General features: G+C 45.8%; 1 protein-coding gene across 8 annotated transcripts in view; it reads left to right on the top strand.

Moving 5' to 3' along the window:
* The window catches only part of PHACTR4 (phosphatase and actin regulator 4), a 149,493-nt gene that overhangs the window by 120,951 nt on the left and 10,507 nt on the right, over nt 1-18,035 (top strand). For all 8 annotated transcript variants that reach the window (XM_030217618.1, XM_030217611.1, XM_030217614.1 and 5 more), the window contains 4 exons: nt 286-678; nt 6,193-6,781; nt 9,637-9,869; nt 11,761-11,917. In XM_030217618.1, the coding sequence (XP_030073478.1) occupies nt 286-678; nt 6,193-6,781; nt 9,637-9,869; nt 11,761-11,917 (1,372 nt within the window). The remainder of the gene's footprint in view (nt 1-285; nt 679-6,192; nt 6,782-9,636; nt 9,870-11,760; nt 11,918-18,035) is intronic.

Raw genomic sequence — 18,035 nt, 5'->3', positions numbered from 1 at the left:
AATGTTATATTACATTGTAAACCGTTCTGACTTACTTTTGTAATAAGTGACGGTCTAGTAAATGGATAAACGATAAACCAAGTCGGTACTAGAGTTCTTCACTATCTAGAGCAGAAGATAACTTTTAAATGTGGCTTTGAAGTGTGTTTAGGGCAGGGGCTCATTGTCATGCTGCAGTGTGGTAGCTTGGCAGCTTGCTCATAGTTCACGCTATCAAACTAGTACCATTCGTAAGCACTATAAACGCATCCCAATGTTTTTGCATGGTTTCTCTTTGCTCTGCAGACTCGAGTGGAAGCCGCCCCAGCTCAGAAGTGGAGCCTGTTCCTGTTCGTGACTCGCCTCATGATCTCCCTGCTTCTAAACAACCTTTGCTTCCTCCGAAAAGACCCCTGTCCTCCTCCTCCTCCTCCCAAGAAATGAGTGGGGGGCATTTGAGAGAGCCTACCACTGCCTCCAGCGCAGTCAGGACTGTCCTCGCCATCACTACTGCTGCCACCAACCCAACCACCAGCATCTCAAAGACATCCGATTCCACGGTTGCCCCAACCCCAGCCCCCAGGACTGTGCCCACCACTAACTCTATGTCAACCACAACAACCAGCAACACAGTCCCTGTCAAACAGCCCCCTCTCCCGCCCCCTAAACCAGCTAACAGAAATAGTAACCCTTTATTTGGTAAGTCTTTATTTTATACGTTAAGATTATTAACCACTTTTATGATTCACTCAAGGCGGTGTAACGTGACATAAACAGCTTACATTGTAGTAGCAGCACAACAATAGCAAAATCATCAAATGTTGGTATTAAACACAATTTCCTTCCTTAAAGAAAAAAAGAAATTTCTCTAGAATTTCATTTCATATTACTGTAATGAGTGATCCAGGTATAGGGCAGGCAAGCCACTGTGACATCACTAATAAGGTTGGCTCTTTGGTGGAATGAGGCATTATGACATCACAATATTAGCTGTGGTTGCCAGAGACTGAAACTCTTCACACTAAGGGGGGGAAAGTGAGCCACGTATAGGACAGTTGAGCCATTGTGACATCACTGATGATGTTGGCTCTTAGACATTGGTGGAATGATGCATTATGACATCACAATATGAGCTCTGGTTACCAGAGACAAACTGTTCACACCAGGGTAAGGTTACCATATGGCTCCAGAAAAAGGAGGACAGATTGAGCCAGTCTGGGTTTTACTTCCATTGCTTTCCATTGGTGGGGGCATAACAGGACCTCGGGGTTTTCTTGGTGTGCTGGCAGAGGCCCCAAGCCCCGCCAGTGGAAGCTCTCCTCTAGCTGAAGCCGAGCAGTTTTCCTGGGCCGCCGCACAAGGCCCCCAGCCCTGTGCATGCTTGGTTTTCACAAAACTGAGCACGGATAAGGTCCTGCTTCTGCGCATGCTCAGTTTTCACACATGCATTGGGGGGTGGGCTTCCCTCATGCATACTCGGTTTCACAAAAAAAACCAAGCATTTGAGGGGGCGGTGGCAGTAGCCCAGGAAACATGACAGGCTTTGGTTGGAGAAGGGCCTCCGCCGGTGGGACTTGGTGACCTCCACTAGCCAAAGCAGAAGACAGCGCCTCAATTTTGGTTGTGGGGGGGGGGGGGGGGGGCTGAACCCAAATTAGATTTGCAAAGTTCCATAGTAACCTATGGAACTTTGTAAGGGGCCCTTCTACAGAGCGACGGTGAGCTCAACACGGACTTACAGCTCGCTCTTCCGGGACTACCGCCCCAAGCATGCCCCATTTTCCGTGGGAAAAAGAAACCCCTGAGAAATGGCTTGTGTAGTGGTAAGGGTTCAAACAAATCCGCAAACGAGCGGAGAACTCGAACGCCCCATGGGAGAATACAGTTATAGGAGAAAGTGGGATGTTTGACCAAATCCTGGATAAATAGATGTTAAAAACACTTGTTTATTGATGAAAAAAGACTCAACACAACCGTTGTGTTTCGGCCATTAGGCCTGCATCAGGAGTCTACAAGATACATATATACACGTATACATTAGTAAAAAAAAACGTTGACTGTATCAGTGTAGTGGTAACCCAGCGGTAATCGGGCATAGCTGCACGCTGCCTGATTACCAGCGGGTTAGCATGGGAGCCCCCTCCACATGGTAAGAGTTCTCTTACCGCATAGCCATATGTGCCTGAGGGCTTTTTACTCGCTGTGGTAAAAAGGGCCCTGGCACACGGGAAAAACAGTCCCTGTCTCTAGGCGCAGGGCTTTTTCTCCTGCAGCTTGGTAAAAGGACCCCATGTGCTCTGAAAATACGCCTCCATGTCTCTCCCGTGCTTATGAATTTGCATTGGCTGCCATGGAAAGCCAAAATTGGATTTAAACTGTTAATGCTAATTTTTCAAATTTTATATGGACTTGCTCCTTTATATTTGCAAAACTATGTTCAATTTTATCAAACAAAAAGACTTTCAAGGTCTTCCCAAGAGATTAAATTGGTAGAAAACTTTTAACATGACAGTTATAAGGAAGGGTTTGGAACTCTCTACCTCTTAGCATCGGAGCAATATCAGATTATGCTTTCACCACTCACTGAAGACTTAGTTGTTTCAAAAATATTGTACATGATTTTATATTGAAGAGGAATATGTAATTGTATTTGTAGTTGAGATTTGAGACTTTGTGGATGGGTGTATTTGATGATATGAGATGTACTGTTAGGGATTTGTATTTGTGATCCTCCTGAAACTTTTGGTTAAGTAGAATATAAATACCTCTATTAAATTAAGTGAAACATCTTAATAGGCAGCAGAGGGGACAAGATTGGTAAGCCAAAACGTTAGGATAAATAAATGGGTGGTTAAGCTGAGGGTAAATTTTATATGTACAGTTGAATAACCTAAGTGGAACTGGTCTCAGTTACAGGGGTGTGTGGCGAGCTAGTCCAGATGCGGTGTGAATACTTTTGCTGTTCACCGTCACTTTATTTTGTGGGCTAGAATCACTTCTCCGTTTGCCTGTAGAAGGCATGTCAGGATTGTGATGCTGGAAGCTTACAGAAACTGCACGGAGTCAGTCGGTTGGGTTTAAATGCTCAAGTGCAGAAGACTTCCTAGCATTAGAATGAAGGTGGGTTTGCAGTTTCCAGGTCTGGTCTTGCAGTGTTTGTATGTTACAGAATAGCCACTCTTGACTTATTCACACTTTGGTCTACACTCCACTCCCCATTGATATTTTGATTACACTGCACATCAGACCGGGGGGAGGGGGGGGGTGGACTGGCATGACTATCACTGTTTTTATACTTTGAACAGCTTGTCCATTGTCCCGCACACCAGTGACTGAGGAATTGTGCCACAGTGATTTTCTAAGCAGTTCATTATTCTTTCTAAGCCAGGGATGGGCAGCCTGCGGTCTGCCGTTGAATTTTATGTGGTCCCTGAGACCATGGAAAGTATACACAGAAAATGTCATTAACCAGAGTTTTGATGATTTTTAAATACTGTATTTTACAAATATTTTCAGAGTACCCACTCTAGCAGTTTGTTTTATCATTTTTAGTTACATTTTTACTTGTCACAGAAAGTCTATAGAGCAATGTGCATTTCTGGTTCCGACATTAAGTAATGTTTTTGTAGTGAATAACTGAAGATAAGCAGTGGTGTATCAAAGCCTGCTGAAGTTAAAATTAGAGGCTCATTTTCAAAGCACTTAAGTCTTACTAAGTTCCATAGGTTACTATGGAACTTTGTAAGTCTAAGTGCTTTGAAAATACTCCTCTTAGTGAAACATTCATTATCCATGTTGCTTACTGCAGAGTTTTTAAAGCTGTTCTGTTGTCTGATAAATTCTAAAAACTGCTTACCATAGTTCAGATTTCCATAAGCCTTAAGATTTGACAAATAAGCCAATTCACATTCAGTCCTTTATTTTGGAAGCATCAAAGTACGACTATTTGGGCTTAAGCAGTAATTTCTAGTGAGGACATTTTAGTGGTAGTTGTGCCTTGAGTAAAATCCCAGTGGAGGAGTGGCCTAGTGGTTAGAGTGGTGGACTTTGGTCCTGGGGAATTGGGTTCGATTCCCACTGCAGGCACAGGCAGCTCCTTGTGACTCTGGGCAAGTCACTTAACCCTCCATTGCCCCATGTAAGCCGCATTGAGCCTGCCATGAGTGGGAAAGCACAGGGTACAAATGTAACAAAAATAAAATAGATACTATTTGAGATTCTACATGGAATGTTAATGTTGCTATTCCACTAGCAACATTCCATGTAGAAGCCAGCCTGCCCTTGCAGATCAGCAACGTGGCCGCGCAGGCTTCTGTTTCTGTGAGTCTGACGTCCTGCACGTACGTGCAGGACGTCAGACTCACAGAAACAGAAGCCTGCGCAGCCACATTGAGTGGCCTAGTGGTTAGAGTGGTGGACTTTGGTCCTGGGGAACTGGGTTCGATTCCCACTGCAGGCACTGGCAGCTCCTTGTGACTCTGGACAAGTCACTTAACCCTCCATTGCCCCAGGTACAAATAAGTACCTAAGCCGCATTGAGCCTGCCATGAGTGGGAAAGCGCGGGGTACAAATTAAAAAAAAAAAAAAAAAAAAAGCAGGCACAGCATGAGGCATTTCCTGCCAGGTAGTACCCTGTCTGATGAAATATTTGTCTCGTTAATGGACGGAGGAGATAAGAGAAACATTCAGTTGAAATGCCAACGTCAGAACATACTAATTTTATACACATAGTAAATTCTAATGGCAGGACAGGGCAAAGTCCTAAAAGCGGATTGCTAGCAAATCTAAACATGCAACATCAGCCACTACTACTACTATTAAACATTTCTATAGCGCTACTAGACATACGCAGCGCTGTACAAATGAACATGAAAAGACAGTCCCTGCTCAGCAGAGCTTACAATCTAAATTGGACAGACAGACAGCTAGGGGTGGGGAAATTGCAGTGGTAGGGGTGATAATTAAGGGTGTTGAGTAAGAGAGTCATGGTTAGGAGTCGAAAGCAGTAGCAAAGAGGTGGGCTTTAAGCCTAGACTTGAAGACAGCCAGAGACTGAGCCTGACATACTGGCTCAGGGAGTCTATTCCAGGCATAGGGAGCAGCGAGATAGAAGGAACGGAGCCGGGAGTTAGCAGTGGGGGAGAAGGGGGACGACAAGAGACATTTACCCAGCGAACGGAGTTCACGGGGAGGAGTGTAGGGAGAGATGAGAGCAGAAAGGTACTGAGGAGCTGCGGTGATTTAACCAGAGCTGACATTGTGATGTCATAATGCCTCAGTCCACCAATGCCTAAGAGCCAACCTCATCAGTGATGTCACAATGGCTTGACTGTCCTATACTTGGCTCATAGTACTACTACTATTAAACATTTCTATAGCGCTACTAGACATACGCAGCGCTGTACAAATGAACATGAAAAGACAGTCCCTGCTCAGCAGAGCTTACAATCTAAATTGGACAGACAGACAGCTAGGGGTGGGGAAATTGCAGTGGTAGGGGTGATAATTAAGGGTGTTGAGTAAGAGAGTCATGGTTAGGAGTCGAAAGCAGTAGCAAAGAGGTGGGCTTTAAGCCTAGACTTGAAGACAGCCAGAGACTGAGCCTGACATACTGGCTCAGGGAGTCTATTCCAGGCATAGGGAGCAGCGAGATAGAAGGAACGGAGCCGGGAGTTAGCAGTGGGGGAGAAGGGGGACGACAAGAGACATTTACCCAGCGAACGGAGTTCACGGGGAGGAGTGTAGGGAGAGATGAGAGCGGAAAGCCACTCAATTATATAGGCACTGTCATTCCTAAAAATTCCTGTCAGTGATGTTTTTTTGGTCCCATAGTGGAGCCTTTCTAAAGTTTGATTTTCCGGAGACAGCTGATTGGAGCCAAATAAAAAGTAAAATTCCTCAAATAGTCACAGGCCATTAGAAGTCTAACCGCAGTCCACATCTACTCAAATCCCTTTGGAATTTAAGCCTTTCGCACTTATATTCCAGAAGGATTTGAGTAACTCTGGCCTGTGGTTAGATTTCTAATGGCCTGAAATTTACTTTTTTCTTGGTTCCATCTAACTGCCCTTTCAGGTTATGACTTGTTGCTTTACCACCTCAAAGTTGGAAGAATTATTATTGTTGCTTCTGATAGGCGACTTGCTTCGAAACTGCTTAATGGTGGTGGACAGGGTGCTCAGTTTTATAATAAATGTCCTCTTGTTTTTCAGGAGAGCTATCTCAGGCTGTTGGAGGAAATGCCTCAGTGCTCATTAATGCTAAAATTTCCCCACCTTTACCGCCGAAGAGAAATGTGTGTCTTACCCCAGTGTCTGTGACAGAGACCCCTGCACCTTCTACCCCTACAGTACAGAGCGATCAAAAGGAGATGACCAGTAGTTCCCCATCCATACTACAGCAGCCACCATCACCAGTGCCTTCTCCATCCCCTCCGTTGCCCACTCACATACCCCCAAACCCCCATCGTACCCATCACTCTGCATCCAAACCACAGCTTCTGGTGCCTCCGCTTGACCTGGCGCTGCTAAATGTGAACACCAAACAGACACATCTCACTGACTCGGACAAGTCTATCAAGTCAGCACAGGAGGCAGGCGAGCCTGAGCTGCCCCCTCGGCTTTCCCAGATCCCACTACACATCCGGATTCAGCAGGCACTCACCAGCCCCCAGCCCATCACACCCGAAGGATCCCACAGAGCCCACTCGCTGCTGTTTGAAAACAGTGAGAGCCTGATAGAGGAGAGCAACGCAGGTGGTCGAGTCAGGTCTCTACCAGTTACCATCGAACTGCTAAAAGTGTGAGTATCGGAGGCCATTTCTCTCAGTGGAGAAGGGTGAATAGTGGAGTGCTGCAGGGATCAGTACTGGGACTGGTGTTATTAAACACATTTGTAAATGGTCTGGAAATCAGGTGATTACATTTGCAGATGACACAAAACTATTCAAGGTTGATAAAACACATGCAGACTTTAAAATTGCAGAAAGACCTTAGGAGATTGGAAGACTGGGTATCCAAATGGCAGGTGAAATTTAATGTAGACAAAGGCAAAGTGATGCACATTGGGAAGAATAATCTGAATTATAGTTACCTGATGCTAGGGTCCACCTTGGGGGTCAGCACCCAAGAAAAAGATCTAGGTGTCGTTCTAGATAATTCAATGAAGTCTTCGGCCCAGTGTACGGCAGTGGCCAAAAAAGCAAACAGGGTACTAGGAATTATTAGGAAAGGGATGTTAAATAAGACCAAAAATATTATAATGCCTCTGTATCGCTCCATGGTGCGACCTCACCTTGAGTATTGCGTTCAGTTCTGGTCGCCGTATCTCAGAAAAGGTAATAGCGGAATTAGAAAAGGTTTAAAGAAGAGTAACCAAAAATGAAAAAGGGGATGGAACTCCTCCCATATGAGGCAAAACAACAACACTGCATTTTTAACAATTCCTATAATTATAATCCAGGTCAAAGTTGAAAGTGTATTACAGCTCATTTTACTTGGAAAGAGATTATGGCAGGTTTTTGACCTTGAAATAGGGTCGCTGTTACCGTGTTTCCCCGAATATAAGACACTGCCTTATATTAATTTTTGCGCCCAAAAAGGCGCTAGGTCTTATTTTCAGGGGATGTCTTAATATTTCGGGGAAACACGGTTGGCCCGCCCACCTTCCCTCTGTCGCCCCTGCAACTACCGGTAACCCCCCACCCGAGATGGCGCTCCCACCCGAAGTCGCCGGACCCCACCCCCCCTCCGTCGCTCAGAAACTAACCTGAACTTAAGCCTCCTTTCACTTTCCTTCCAGTTCGCAGGAGCAGCAGGGCAGGCCTCTCCTTCCTTCCGAGCCCCACCCTCGCCTGACGTTACGTTACGTCAGGCGAGGGCGGGACACGGAAGGAGTGGCCTGCCCTCCTACTGCTGCTGCTTGCTGCGAACTGGAAGGAAAGTGAAAGGAGGCTTAAGTTCAGGTTAGTTTCTGAGCGACGGAGGGGGGGGTGGGGTCCGGCGACTTCGGGTGGGAGCGCCATCTCGGGTGGGGGGGCGACCTCGGGTGGGGGGTTAGTTTCAGAGCGACGGAGGGGGGGGCCAGGCGATCTCAGGGGGGGGGGGCGACCCTACTTACCGGGAAAAGAAAAACTTTGCTAGGCCTTACTTTCGGGGGAGGCCTTATATTTTCTAAGGGCATCAAAAACCTCGGTAGGTCTTATTTTGTGGGGATGCCCTATTTTCGGGGAAACACGGTAGCAGCATAAACGACGTTATCACAGCAGGTTGCCTGACCCGCTGAGTTCTTTTTCCTCTGTTGTATATTAAAAAATTTGAGATACAGAGTGTAATATTAGTTGTTTGGGCGGTATCCACTATTTTTTGAGAATATTCACAATTTTGTTGTTAGTGAGTTTTTTCATCCTTTTTTTTTTTGAACTAAGTATACTTCCATGTTTCTGCCAATCAGCTGGCCAAGTACTGCAGCATGGATAAAAAAGGATGCAAATGCAAACCACCAAAAACATAGATAGAAATTCAAAACGTTGTGTCAAACAAGCATAGTACCCAACATGGCCATGTGTGGAATAATTATCAGGGGTGTGCAACTGTATAAACACTAATATAAAACATACATGTGTAAAATATAAAAATATCCATAAAACATGTAAAAAGGTATCTCGCACAAAAAATGTAAGATGTTTATGCGAAACAGTTGCTCATATCCCACCATTCTATCATAGTTTTGAATTTTTAGTTTCATTTTTGGTGGTTTGCATCTGGCTCCTCTGTTTTATCCATTCGTCTGTTGTGGATCCTGACCTCTCATCATGTTTATCTGCAAGTTCTGCAGCAGTCACCTGTGACGTAGGATGCAGCATCTTTTAAACCTGCTTTGGATGTTCTTGACCTCAAGGTGTTGCTGTGCGAGTAGTGGAGAGTGACCAAAACCATTGGAACCCCTGGGTCAATCTCCCCCCAAGCAGAAAGACTGTCCACACCCATAGACCCTCCCCGGGCCTGCCTTCAAAGCTTTGATGGTCTAGTGGCCTTATCTGGACAGGAGCGATCCTCAGTTGCAAAATGGCTGCCGCGGCTTCTCACAGCAACCTCAGAAGACTGCCGTAGGAGGCCGCAGCAGCCATTTTAAGATTGGAACTGGCATGTGTAGGAGTGACTGAGGATCGCTCCTACCCTGTCAAGGCCACTAGACCAGGGTTTCACAGTAGGCCCGAAGAAGTCCTACAGACGGTAGGGGGGGGGGGGGGGGGAATGGCTGAGAGTGGTTATGGAGGTGAAGAGTGTGTTTCAGCTGAAAATGCACTTGCATTTTCAGCCAGAACTGAAGCCTGGCTGAATCTGGGTTTCGAGCCAGTTTCGATGTTGAAACTGAAATTCGGTTGGCCTCTAGTGAGCCGCATCTCTCCCAGCTATTTTAACATAGTAGCCTGTGCTGAGAAAAGGACCTGTTTGTTTTTGTTTTTTTGCTCTGCATTGCAGAATGGTAACTGCTGGACTGTAGCTTGTTTCAGATCTGGTTCTTCCTTCTGTGTAATGCATGCCTTTTTATTTGTGACTTGAATGAAATCCCATTAACAGTGAATCTATTAGGATGTTTACCACTTGTGGAATTTTGCCTGCTGTGTTTGCTGATTGTACCATTTCTTTTTTTAGGCCTGATGATGATTTTGATGAGGAGGAGGAGGAGGAGTTGTCACCAGAGTCAGAGCAAGGGCCAGTGCCCCGCATTTACATTGGGGACGTTGAGTCTGTCACCATTATCCCTGATGTATCACAGGTCCTTCCAGAGGAGGAAGAGGAGGATGTGAGCGATTCTGATTCTGAGGGACCCATCTTCTACAAGGATGAGGAGGATGAGGAGGACGACGACGACGACACTCAGATCAGTAAGAGAAAGCAGCGGCAGGGTTTGGATTGAAGCGAGGTTCAGGAATCTCTTTGTTGATTCTGCTGCTCCTTGTCCAGTAGTTTAGCTTTTGTTAGGATAGATTTATAAGAAGCACTGGTGTTTGAATAAAGTGCAGTGGCGTAGCTACAGGTGGGCCGGGGCCCACCCAAAATTCTGACACTCTAGCTGTGGCTACTGGGGATCCCCAAACCTTGCCAGCTGAAGATTTTCTGTCCTTGGGCAGCGAGTGCTCTTCCAAATGTCAGCCAGCAGCACTTACCTTGAGCTGATGCCGAGCAGGGTTGCCAGGTGGAAATTTTTTTTCCCACCCAAACCAGCCTAAATCCAGCCCAAAACCCACCCAAACTCAAACCCCGCCCCGCCTCCCCCATCATCGGCCCCGCCCAAAACGTCACTAACCCCGCCCCCCACGGCCGAAAAAAACGCCTAAAAAACCGCCCAAAAAACCGCGACCCGCCGTAGGCAAAAATTTCCCACGGCGGGTCACGGAAAACCACCCAATTGGGCGGTAAAACCGCCCACCTGGCAACACTGATGCCGAGTCCAGCCCTTCTGCACGTGCTCAGTTTTCGCACATGCAAAAGCACTGAGCATGCACGGTCTGCCAGTAACAGCATTAGTTTGAGGCAAGTGCTGCTGACGGCTGTTTGGAAGAGTTGTGGCTGCTCGAGGAGGAGGAAGAAATCTTCAGTTGGCAGGGTTTGGGGATCCCCGCCAGCTCAAGTATTTTATATTTGGGGTTTGTGGGCAGGGAGGGGTGGAGAGAGGAGCAAACCGGAGGGGAGCCGGTGGGGGGGGGGGGGGGGGGGGGGGGCGAATTCCATGCCCACCCAAAATTGGCCAGCTGGCTACGCCCCTGATAAAGTGTAGTGTGGTTTTCATAACCACCTATATAAAAGTTTGAAGTATTGGAGGGTAGTTCTGAAAAGACTTTTCCTGGATAACTAAATAGAGGCTAAAATTTGCACAGCCCCCCCCCCCCCCCCCAACCAATCGTAAAACTAGCTGTGCTGTTTCACAATCAGTGATTACACTGAAAATGGATGGGGGGGGGGGACGGACTTTATTACCTAGTAACTTAAAAACACAGGCGAGCCCTGGCTTCTCAAACCTGTCTTGCGTGTACACAATGACTATGTATAAGATGTATTTCAGATTATGCAAATTTCAATATAGGCCAATGTATCTCTTGCATATTCATTCTGAATATCCTGAAAACAGGAGGGCTGTGGGGCAGCTTTGAAAAGCTTTAGAATGATCATTTTTGAAAACGTCATGTACGTCAGACCTGATGTGATGGAGTCTGTTCCAGAGTAACATTTGTCCTATAGTAAAAAATTAACACACACCTTTCCTGTCGGCTTCCTCCTAGAATAGGCACCCTGTGTGCGCTCTGTTGCTTTACCCCTCTAATACTTCCCAATTGTAAAAAATCTTTAAGATGGGCTTTAGTTGAGAAGCGAGTTTGGGGAGCACAGATGTGGGGGCCACAAGGTTCTGATTTGCAAAAACTGGCTTATATTTGTGTAATGGGTTTTTCATCTTGGGGTTCACTTGAGAGCAAACATTCTTTCCTAAATCAGAGGAGGAATGGAAGAGGCCTGTTAAGTCTTATTAATCCAGAAATGACTGGGAATTGAATTTTTTTTTTTTTTAATTAAAAAAAAAATCACGTTCCCCTTTTTGTTTTTTTACCCTTATCCCCAGCCACCCATGATATTAGATTTTTTGCAATACAGAACTAGAAGCATACCCCCCTCATCTGGATAAACTTAAGAGTTAAGGTTAGAATGTCTGAGGCCTTTCACCTGCCTGTGCTTAATCTGTGTTTGAGCATTTTTCTCAGGAATTGGTCTTCCCTTCATTAGGTGCTCTGGCAAGCAAGGTAAAGAGGAAGGACACGCTGGCAATGAAGCTGAACAGCAGATCCATCCCAGAGGAGCGAGAGGATAAGAACACGCTGCCCCGCAAGAGCAAGGAAGAGTGGAATGAGATCAAACAGCAGATTGGCACTGCGCTCACCAGGTACGCAGCCTTGTTCTGTCCCTGCAAATATGGAATACCGACGCTGGGCCTACAGGGCTACTTAACCGTTAAGAAGACCAGGCAAATGCCCCTCCCCTCAAAAATGATGGCCATTCTTATAATATATAAATTGAGGAGAAAATCACTAAGAATACTTGCAGTTAACAACAAGGTGGAGTCTCATATCTTTTTGCATGGATATTCATATCACTCCCCTGGTGACTCTATCGACATGCATAGGTTTAATCATCGACTAAAACCACCTTCACCCTAATGTTGTAATTGCAAAATGGAACTTATATTGCCACACCAAAATGTGCAAATATGCATGAATGTATGCAAAAGACACTTAGCTTAAGGAGCATATAGACTCCATCATTCAGACTGGCGTGTGTAGAAGCCCCGACAGTGCCTGTTTCGCTATGCTTCTTCTGGGGGAACCCACACCGTTTAGCCTGATAACACAAACCATAAAATACAAAGTGTCATTCTATCACTACCACTGCAAATATTCATAACATTCAAATTATTAACGTGGACTTACTGAATCGTGTCTCGACACAGCTACTTAGCTGTTGATGTAAAATGGCGCCTCTGCTCTCTTTGAAATCTACAAGCTACCGGAAATAATTACCAATCACTTCCATAGCGGGAAACCTTGAGTGCTCACATAAAACTGCCCCATTGTAACATGGAATTAAGGCCCTCGGGTTCCACCATATTTAACCGGTGTATCCAGAAGGTCTCACGTTGCAACAATTTCCTATTGTAATCACCTCCTCTGATAGCTGGGTCAACCCGTTCGATCACCTTGCATTTAAGATCTTCAAAACTGTGATTTTTAGCCACACAATGTTGAACTAAAGGGGCACCCAAATTACACGCATTAATCCTCGATTTGTGCTCTATCAATCTAGCATGGAGCGATCTGGTGGATTTGCCTATATACAGTTTGTCACATGGGCACTTAATATAATATACTATGCCTTGAGTTCGGCACGTTGTATATTTTTTCAACTTGTATGTTTTACCATTGTGTGAAAAATGATCACCCTCTTCTGTAATTTCACATGTCTTACAGTGGGATTTGCCACACATAAAGTGTCCCATTTTTTCTGGCCTGTCAGGTACATCATTTGACAGGACGGGTAAATACGCTGGACTTAAAATCTCTTTTAAATTCTGGGAACGAGAAAAAGCAGTTCTTACTGTATGATTCTCAAAAACAGGGTGTGATCGCATTATGTCCCAATGGCATCTAATGATGTCCGCTATCCTTTCCCCACCAGGAACATAACGTAACACACAGGTTAAAACATCCTCCGCATGCTTGTTTGAATAGTTTGGTTGCAATAGTCGATGATTAAACCTATGCATGTCGATAGAGTCATCAGGGGAGTGATATGAATATCCGTGCAAAAAGATATGAGACTCCACCTTGTTGTTAACTGCAAGTATTCTTAGTGATTTTCTCCTCAATTTATATATTTTAGTAGCCTACATTACAATAGGAGCAAGTCAAGCCATATAGTTTTTTGTTTTCATTCTTATAATAGACATTTTTATAATATTCTAGGAAGAGTGGTATTGGGAGATTGAGTTTAGGTCTCACTTGAGATTTTGATAGAGTCCTGAAAATTACTTATTGAAGAATTGCCCAGGTGGACTACTGGTCTGACCCAGTATGGCTACTCTTATGTTCTTATGGGAGAAGATGCTAGATGGAATAGGGGGAGAGAGAGAGGGGATGGAAGGAAACACAGGATGGAATAGGGGGAGAGAGGATAGAAGGGAAGAGAGGACAGAATTAGTGAAAGCCTGGGGAATATGAGGAAGGGGAGCAGGAGGGCCGGGTGAGGGAAAGAGATGGAAACGTAGGTAGACGCAATGAAAAGAGGGAAACTGAAGACTGGTTAGTAATAATGAAATCTGGACAGAGAGGCAGGAAAATAAATGGAAGGAAAAGATCGATGCTGGATATGGATGTCAAAATGACAAATGGAAAAGGAAACCCTGGCAAGAGAGTTAGTAGAAACCAGAGACTGAAATCAACATGATTAGAAACATTAAATGACCAGACCACACAGGTAGAAAAATAATTTTATTTTTAATTTAAAAACTAGCATATTACAAACAGTACAAAATGGAAAAGAAGGTGATGGTTTTCTTTTGGCTAAGTGAATACATTTTTCAGATAACTTTCAAAGGCTTAAACCACCTTCCTCCGGTTAGGACAGTATAACCATACTTTTAGGGGTCCTTTTACTAAGGTGTGGTAATGGATTTAACACACACTAATGATCAGTGTGTGCTAAATGCTAAGAAGCCATAGGTATAAAATGGTTGTCTTGCATTAAATTCATTAGTGCACCTTAGTAAATGGACCCCTTAATTTGTAATGTAGTGTATTGAATATGTCGGGTTTTGAAATGTACACCTGCTATCTTTATATTTTGCACAGTATGAGGGGACACTACTGTTTTTCTAGTGAATTATGTGCAAAATTCTGGCTGCTTGGGAATTCAGTTTAATTTTTGTCTGCATATTTCTAATTTTAGTCTGTAGTTACTTATTTTATATTTGGTGAGGGTTTATCTGCGGTCTGTGTGTATGAAAGAGACCAGGTATTCTGCTTGTCTGTGCAGGATCAATCTGTATTAATCTGCTTGTTTAGTTTTCCAATAGGTGCATTGATGATCTGGTGCCCACATGGTGCAGCTTTTTCTTAGTTAAGCCCTTCTTGTGTGACTCCTGGAAATTAATGCTATTATGGTTTGGTAGAATTGCTCTGTAGTTCCCGAGTGACATTTGTAGGTTTTTGTATTAGTTTAAAATATGCCTGATACTGGATTTTCCCCCTCATGTCGATCCTGCAGTCCTGGCCACATCCTACCAACTACGCTCGACCACCTAAATTTTCGGAAAGCACTAAAGACAGACCTGTTCAGAAGAGCATACCCCACTGACCCAACATAAAAATACCGGTCACTTGCGACGCAACATAACCAAAGACTGCAACGGACAGTACCTGACTCTTCTTCCCCCTTTCCCTCTCTAAGTTCCCCCCCAACTGTTTCCTACCATACATACACCTCAATATACCACAATATCACTTTGTATTCATTCCTACTAAGTATTTGTTCAAACTGTAATCGGCTAACACCGTTAACGGTTATATGTAAGCCACATTGAGCCTGGAAAATGTGGGATACAAATGTAACAAATAAATAAATTTAGATTACGCCTTTCTTGGTAGTAGCTCAAGGCAAGTTGCATTCAGGCACATTACATCATTTCCTTTTCCTGGAGGGCTTGCCAGTCTAAGTGTTACGTCTGTGGCCGTGACCACCCTCAGACTTACCCTGTTTCTGGGAGTCAGTGGCTGTGCTGGCTTCTGCTTGTCTCTGTGTCTGTCTCTGTCTTAGTTTCTCTCTGGCTCTGTGTGCTGATTGCCCTACTGAACCTCACCTGTGTGGGCTATGCCTTTTCCAAGATGGCTGCCGCCGACTCCTCTATGCCAGTATCCAAGATGGCTCCCGCTGGGCTGACTTCTCTGTGTGTCAAGCCTCTGTTTGGATACAAGGTGATTGCTGCAGCTGTGCCTCTGGTGTGGAAGGGCTTTATTAATCACTTAGAGACTACAGCCCTGGCCTTTGCATTTCATCTAGGGCCCTGGTGTATAGAGTGCTCTGTACACTGTTTCAGTGTTTGCTCTGTGTGAGTTTCTATGTTTGACTAGATAGCTTAGGCACCGTGTGGCTTGTTAGCCTGTGTATAGCTTTGCTAGTGCTCTGTGTTTGTTTAGACTAGCCAGCTTAGGCACCGTGTGGCTTGTTAGCCTGTGTATAGCTTTGTTAGTGCTCTGTGTTTGTTTAGACTAGCCAGCTTAGGCACCGTGTGGCTTGTTAGCCTGTGTATAGCTTTGCTAGTGCTCTGTGTTTGTTTAGACTAGCCAGCTTAGGCACCGTGTGGCTTGTTAGCCTGTGTATAGCTTTGCTAGTGCTCTGTGTTTGTTTCCAGTGCATGACTTGTTAGCTTGGGCACAGCTTTGTTGTTAGCTGGTGTATAGCTTTCAAGTCTCCTGAGTGTGCTCTGTGTATGTTTCTTGTGTATGACTGGTTTGCCTGGGTATAGCATTTCTATTAGCCTAGGTACAGTTTACTAGTCATTGTGTTTAAACCTGCCGACTGCCAGAATCCGGACAGTCCCTGCCTGTCGGCCTTGCCTGCGCCTAGGTGCCAGGGGGCACTCCTGGATCTTCATTCCTGCTGTTCCTGCTTGCAAGTTCCAGTTCCGGGTTTTCCTGTAAGTCCTACCGGCTGCCAGAACCTCTGAGGGCTCAACCCTCGGGGAAAGGTGGTCAAGCGTAGGTGAAGCCTAGGTCCAGTGTGTTCCAGTCCAGCGGGTTTCACTCCTGTATGTTCCAGTCCTGTGGGGCCCTCCAGTGTGTTCCAGTCCAGCGGGCTCCACTCCAGTGCGCACCCGTCCGGTGCGTTCCAGTTCCGTGTATTCCGGTGTAGAACTCCAGTCCGGGGTTCCGGTCCAGTTTTGTCTCATCTCTACCTTGGAGGTGATCTTGCCTGCCACTGCCGCTCCACGGTAGTGGCCCATGGGCTCACGAACCCAGTGCTCCCGGGGAAGAAGCCTGACAGTATGCCAAGGTCCTGGAGCACGCGACACTAAGTATGTACCTGGGGCAATGGAGTGTTAAGTGACTTGTCCAAGACATCAAGGAACAGCAGTGGGACTTGAACCCTGCCTTCCCTGGTTGGCAGCCTGCTGCTGTAACCATTAGGTACAGCTAATACAGATGATACTTATTCCAAACATGTATTTGGTAACCCAACAGTAAACTAAAGGTTGGCAGATCTGAAGCCTGGTGGCTATTTGGTAACTTGCTACGCAAATCGGTTTGTTTGCTGTAAACAGGATTTCTGTTACAGTGCTGCTCAACATTAGTTTTCACATGGCTAACAGGAAGACGCTGGACTGGGGAGCTAGAACTGATTCGCTAGCCAAGGGTTAAAGTACCTGCATATATTACCGGAGTACTGCAAATACTATTCTGTTTAATATGTTGCTTCTTCCACTGTGTTGTCGTGCTGTATTGGTTTGGTGTACATTATTTAGATTTTTTTTTTTTGCCCAAAATTCCCTAGAGTTGTGTTCAGTGTTCATATTGCCATCAGTAAGAGATAACTGGGGGTGGCAGCTAGTGGCTCTCTACCAGAGGGAACTTAAGGGGGTCCTTCCTTGCTGTGTTCAAAAATGCCCCTACTGTACCTTTACTGTTAATGTAGGAGTTACTCCCCTCCCCTCCACCATAAGGATTTTAATTTGTCCCATCATACCCCATCCCACCCCACCTTAGTCCCACCCATCTGAGCACTGGCGTAGCAAGGGGGGAGGGGCGGTCCGCCCCGGGTGTGAGCTCAAGGGGGGTGCTTCTTGCCATCTACCCCCCCCCCCTGGGTGCACCACGATGACACCCCCCCAGACCCAGTGCCTACCCTGAACTCCGTCTAAGCTCCCGCACCCTACCTTTAAAAATGCTCAGAAACCGAGGCGAGGTGCAGCGCCTCGCGCCTGCAAGTAAAAGAAGTATGGATGGATCGTCTCATCGTCGATCAGGCCTTCCCTCGCTCTGTCTGTCCCGCCCTTGCAGAAATAGGAAGTTGCGTCAGCGGAGGGCGGGACAGGCAGAGCGAGGGAAGGCCCGATTGACGATGAGACGATCCATCCATACTTCTTTTACTTGCAGGCGCGAGGTGCTGCGCCTCGCCTCGGTTTCTGAGCTTTTTTTAAAGGTAGGGTGCGGGAGCTTAGAAGGAGTTCAGGGTAGGCACTGGGTCAGGGAGGGGGGATGTCATCGTCCTGCACCCGGGGGGGGGGGGGGGTGCAATGGCGAACCGCCCCGGGTGGCAGCCCCCCTTGCTACGCCACTGCATCTGAGTCTTCCGAACAGTTGAGTCATTGACTTCCTATGATGGATTGCAGGGTGAAAGTGGAGGTCAACACGAGGAGCAAGAAAATGGGGAGACTTGTGCAAAATCTTCAGGGAGAAGAGAGGATTTGGAAGGGATATTTTATGTGAATTCTATAACGGGATACTTATATT

The sequence above is a fragment of the Microcaecilia unicolor genome, chromosome 11 (genome assembly GCF_901765095.1).
Source record: "Microcaecilia unicolor chromosome 11, aMicUni1.1, whole genome shotgun sequence".
Taxonomy (NCBI): domain Eukaryota; kingdom Metazoa; phylum Chordata; class Amphibia; order Gymnophiona; family Siphonopidae; genus Microcaecilia; species Microcaecilia unicolor.
The sequence above is the reverse complement of the archived record's forward strand: the minus strand, read 5'-3'. Positions and strand labels throughout refer to the sequence as shown.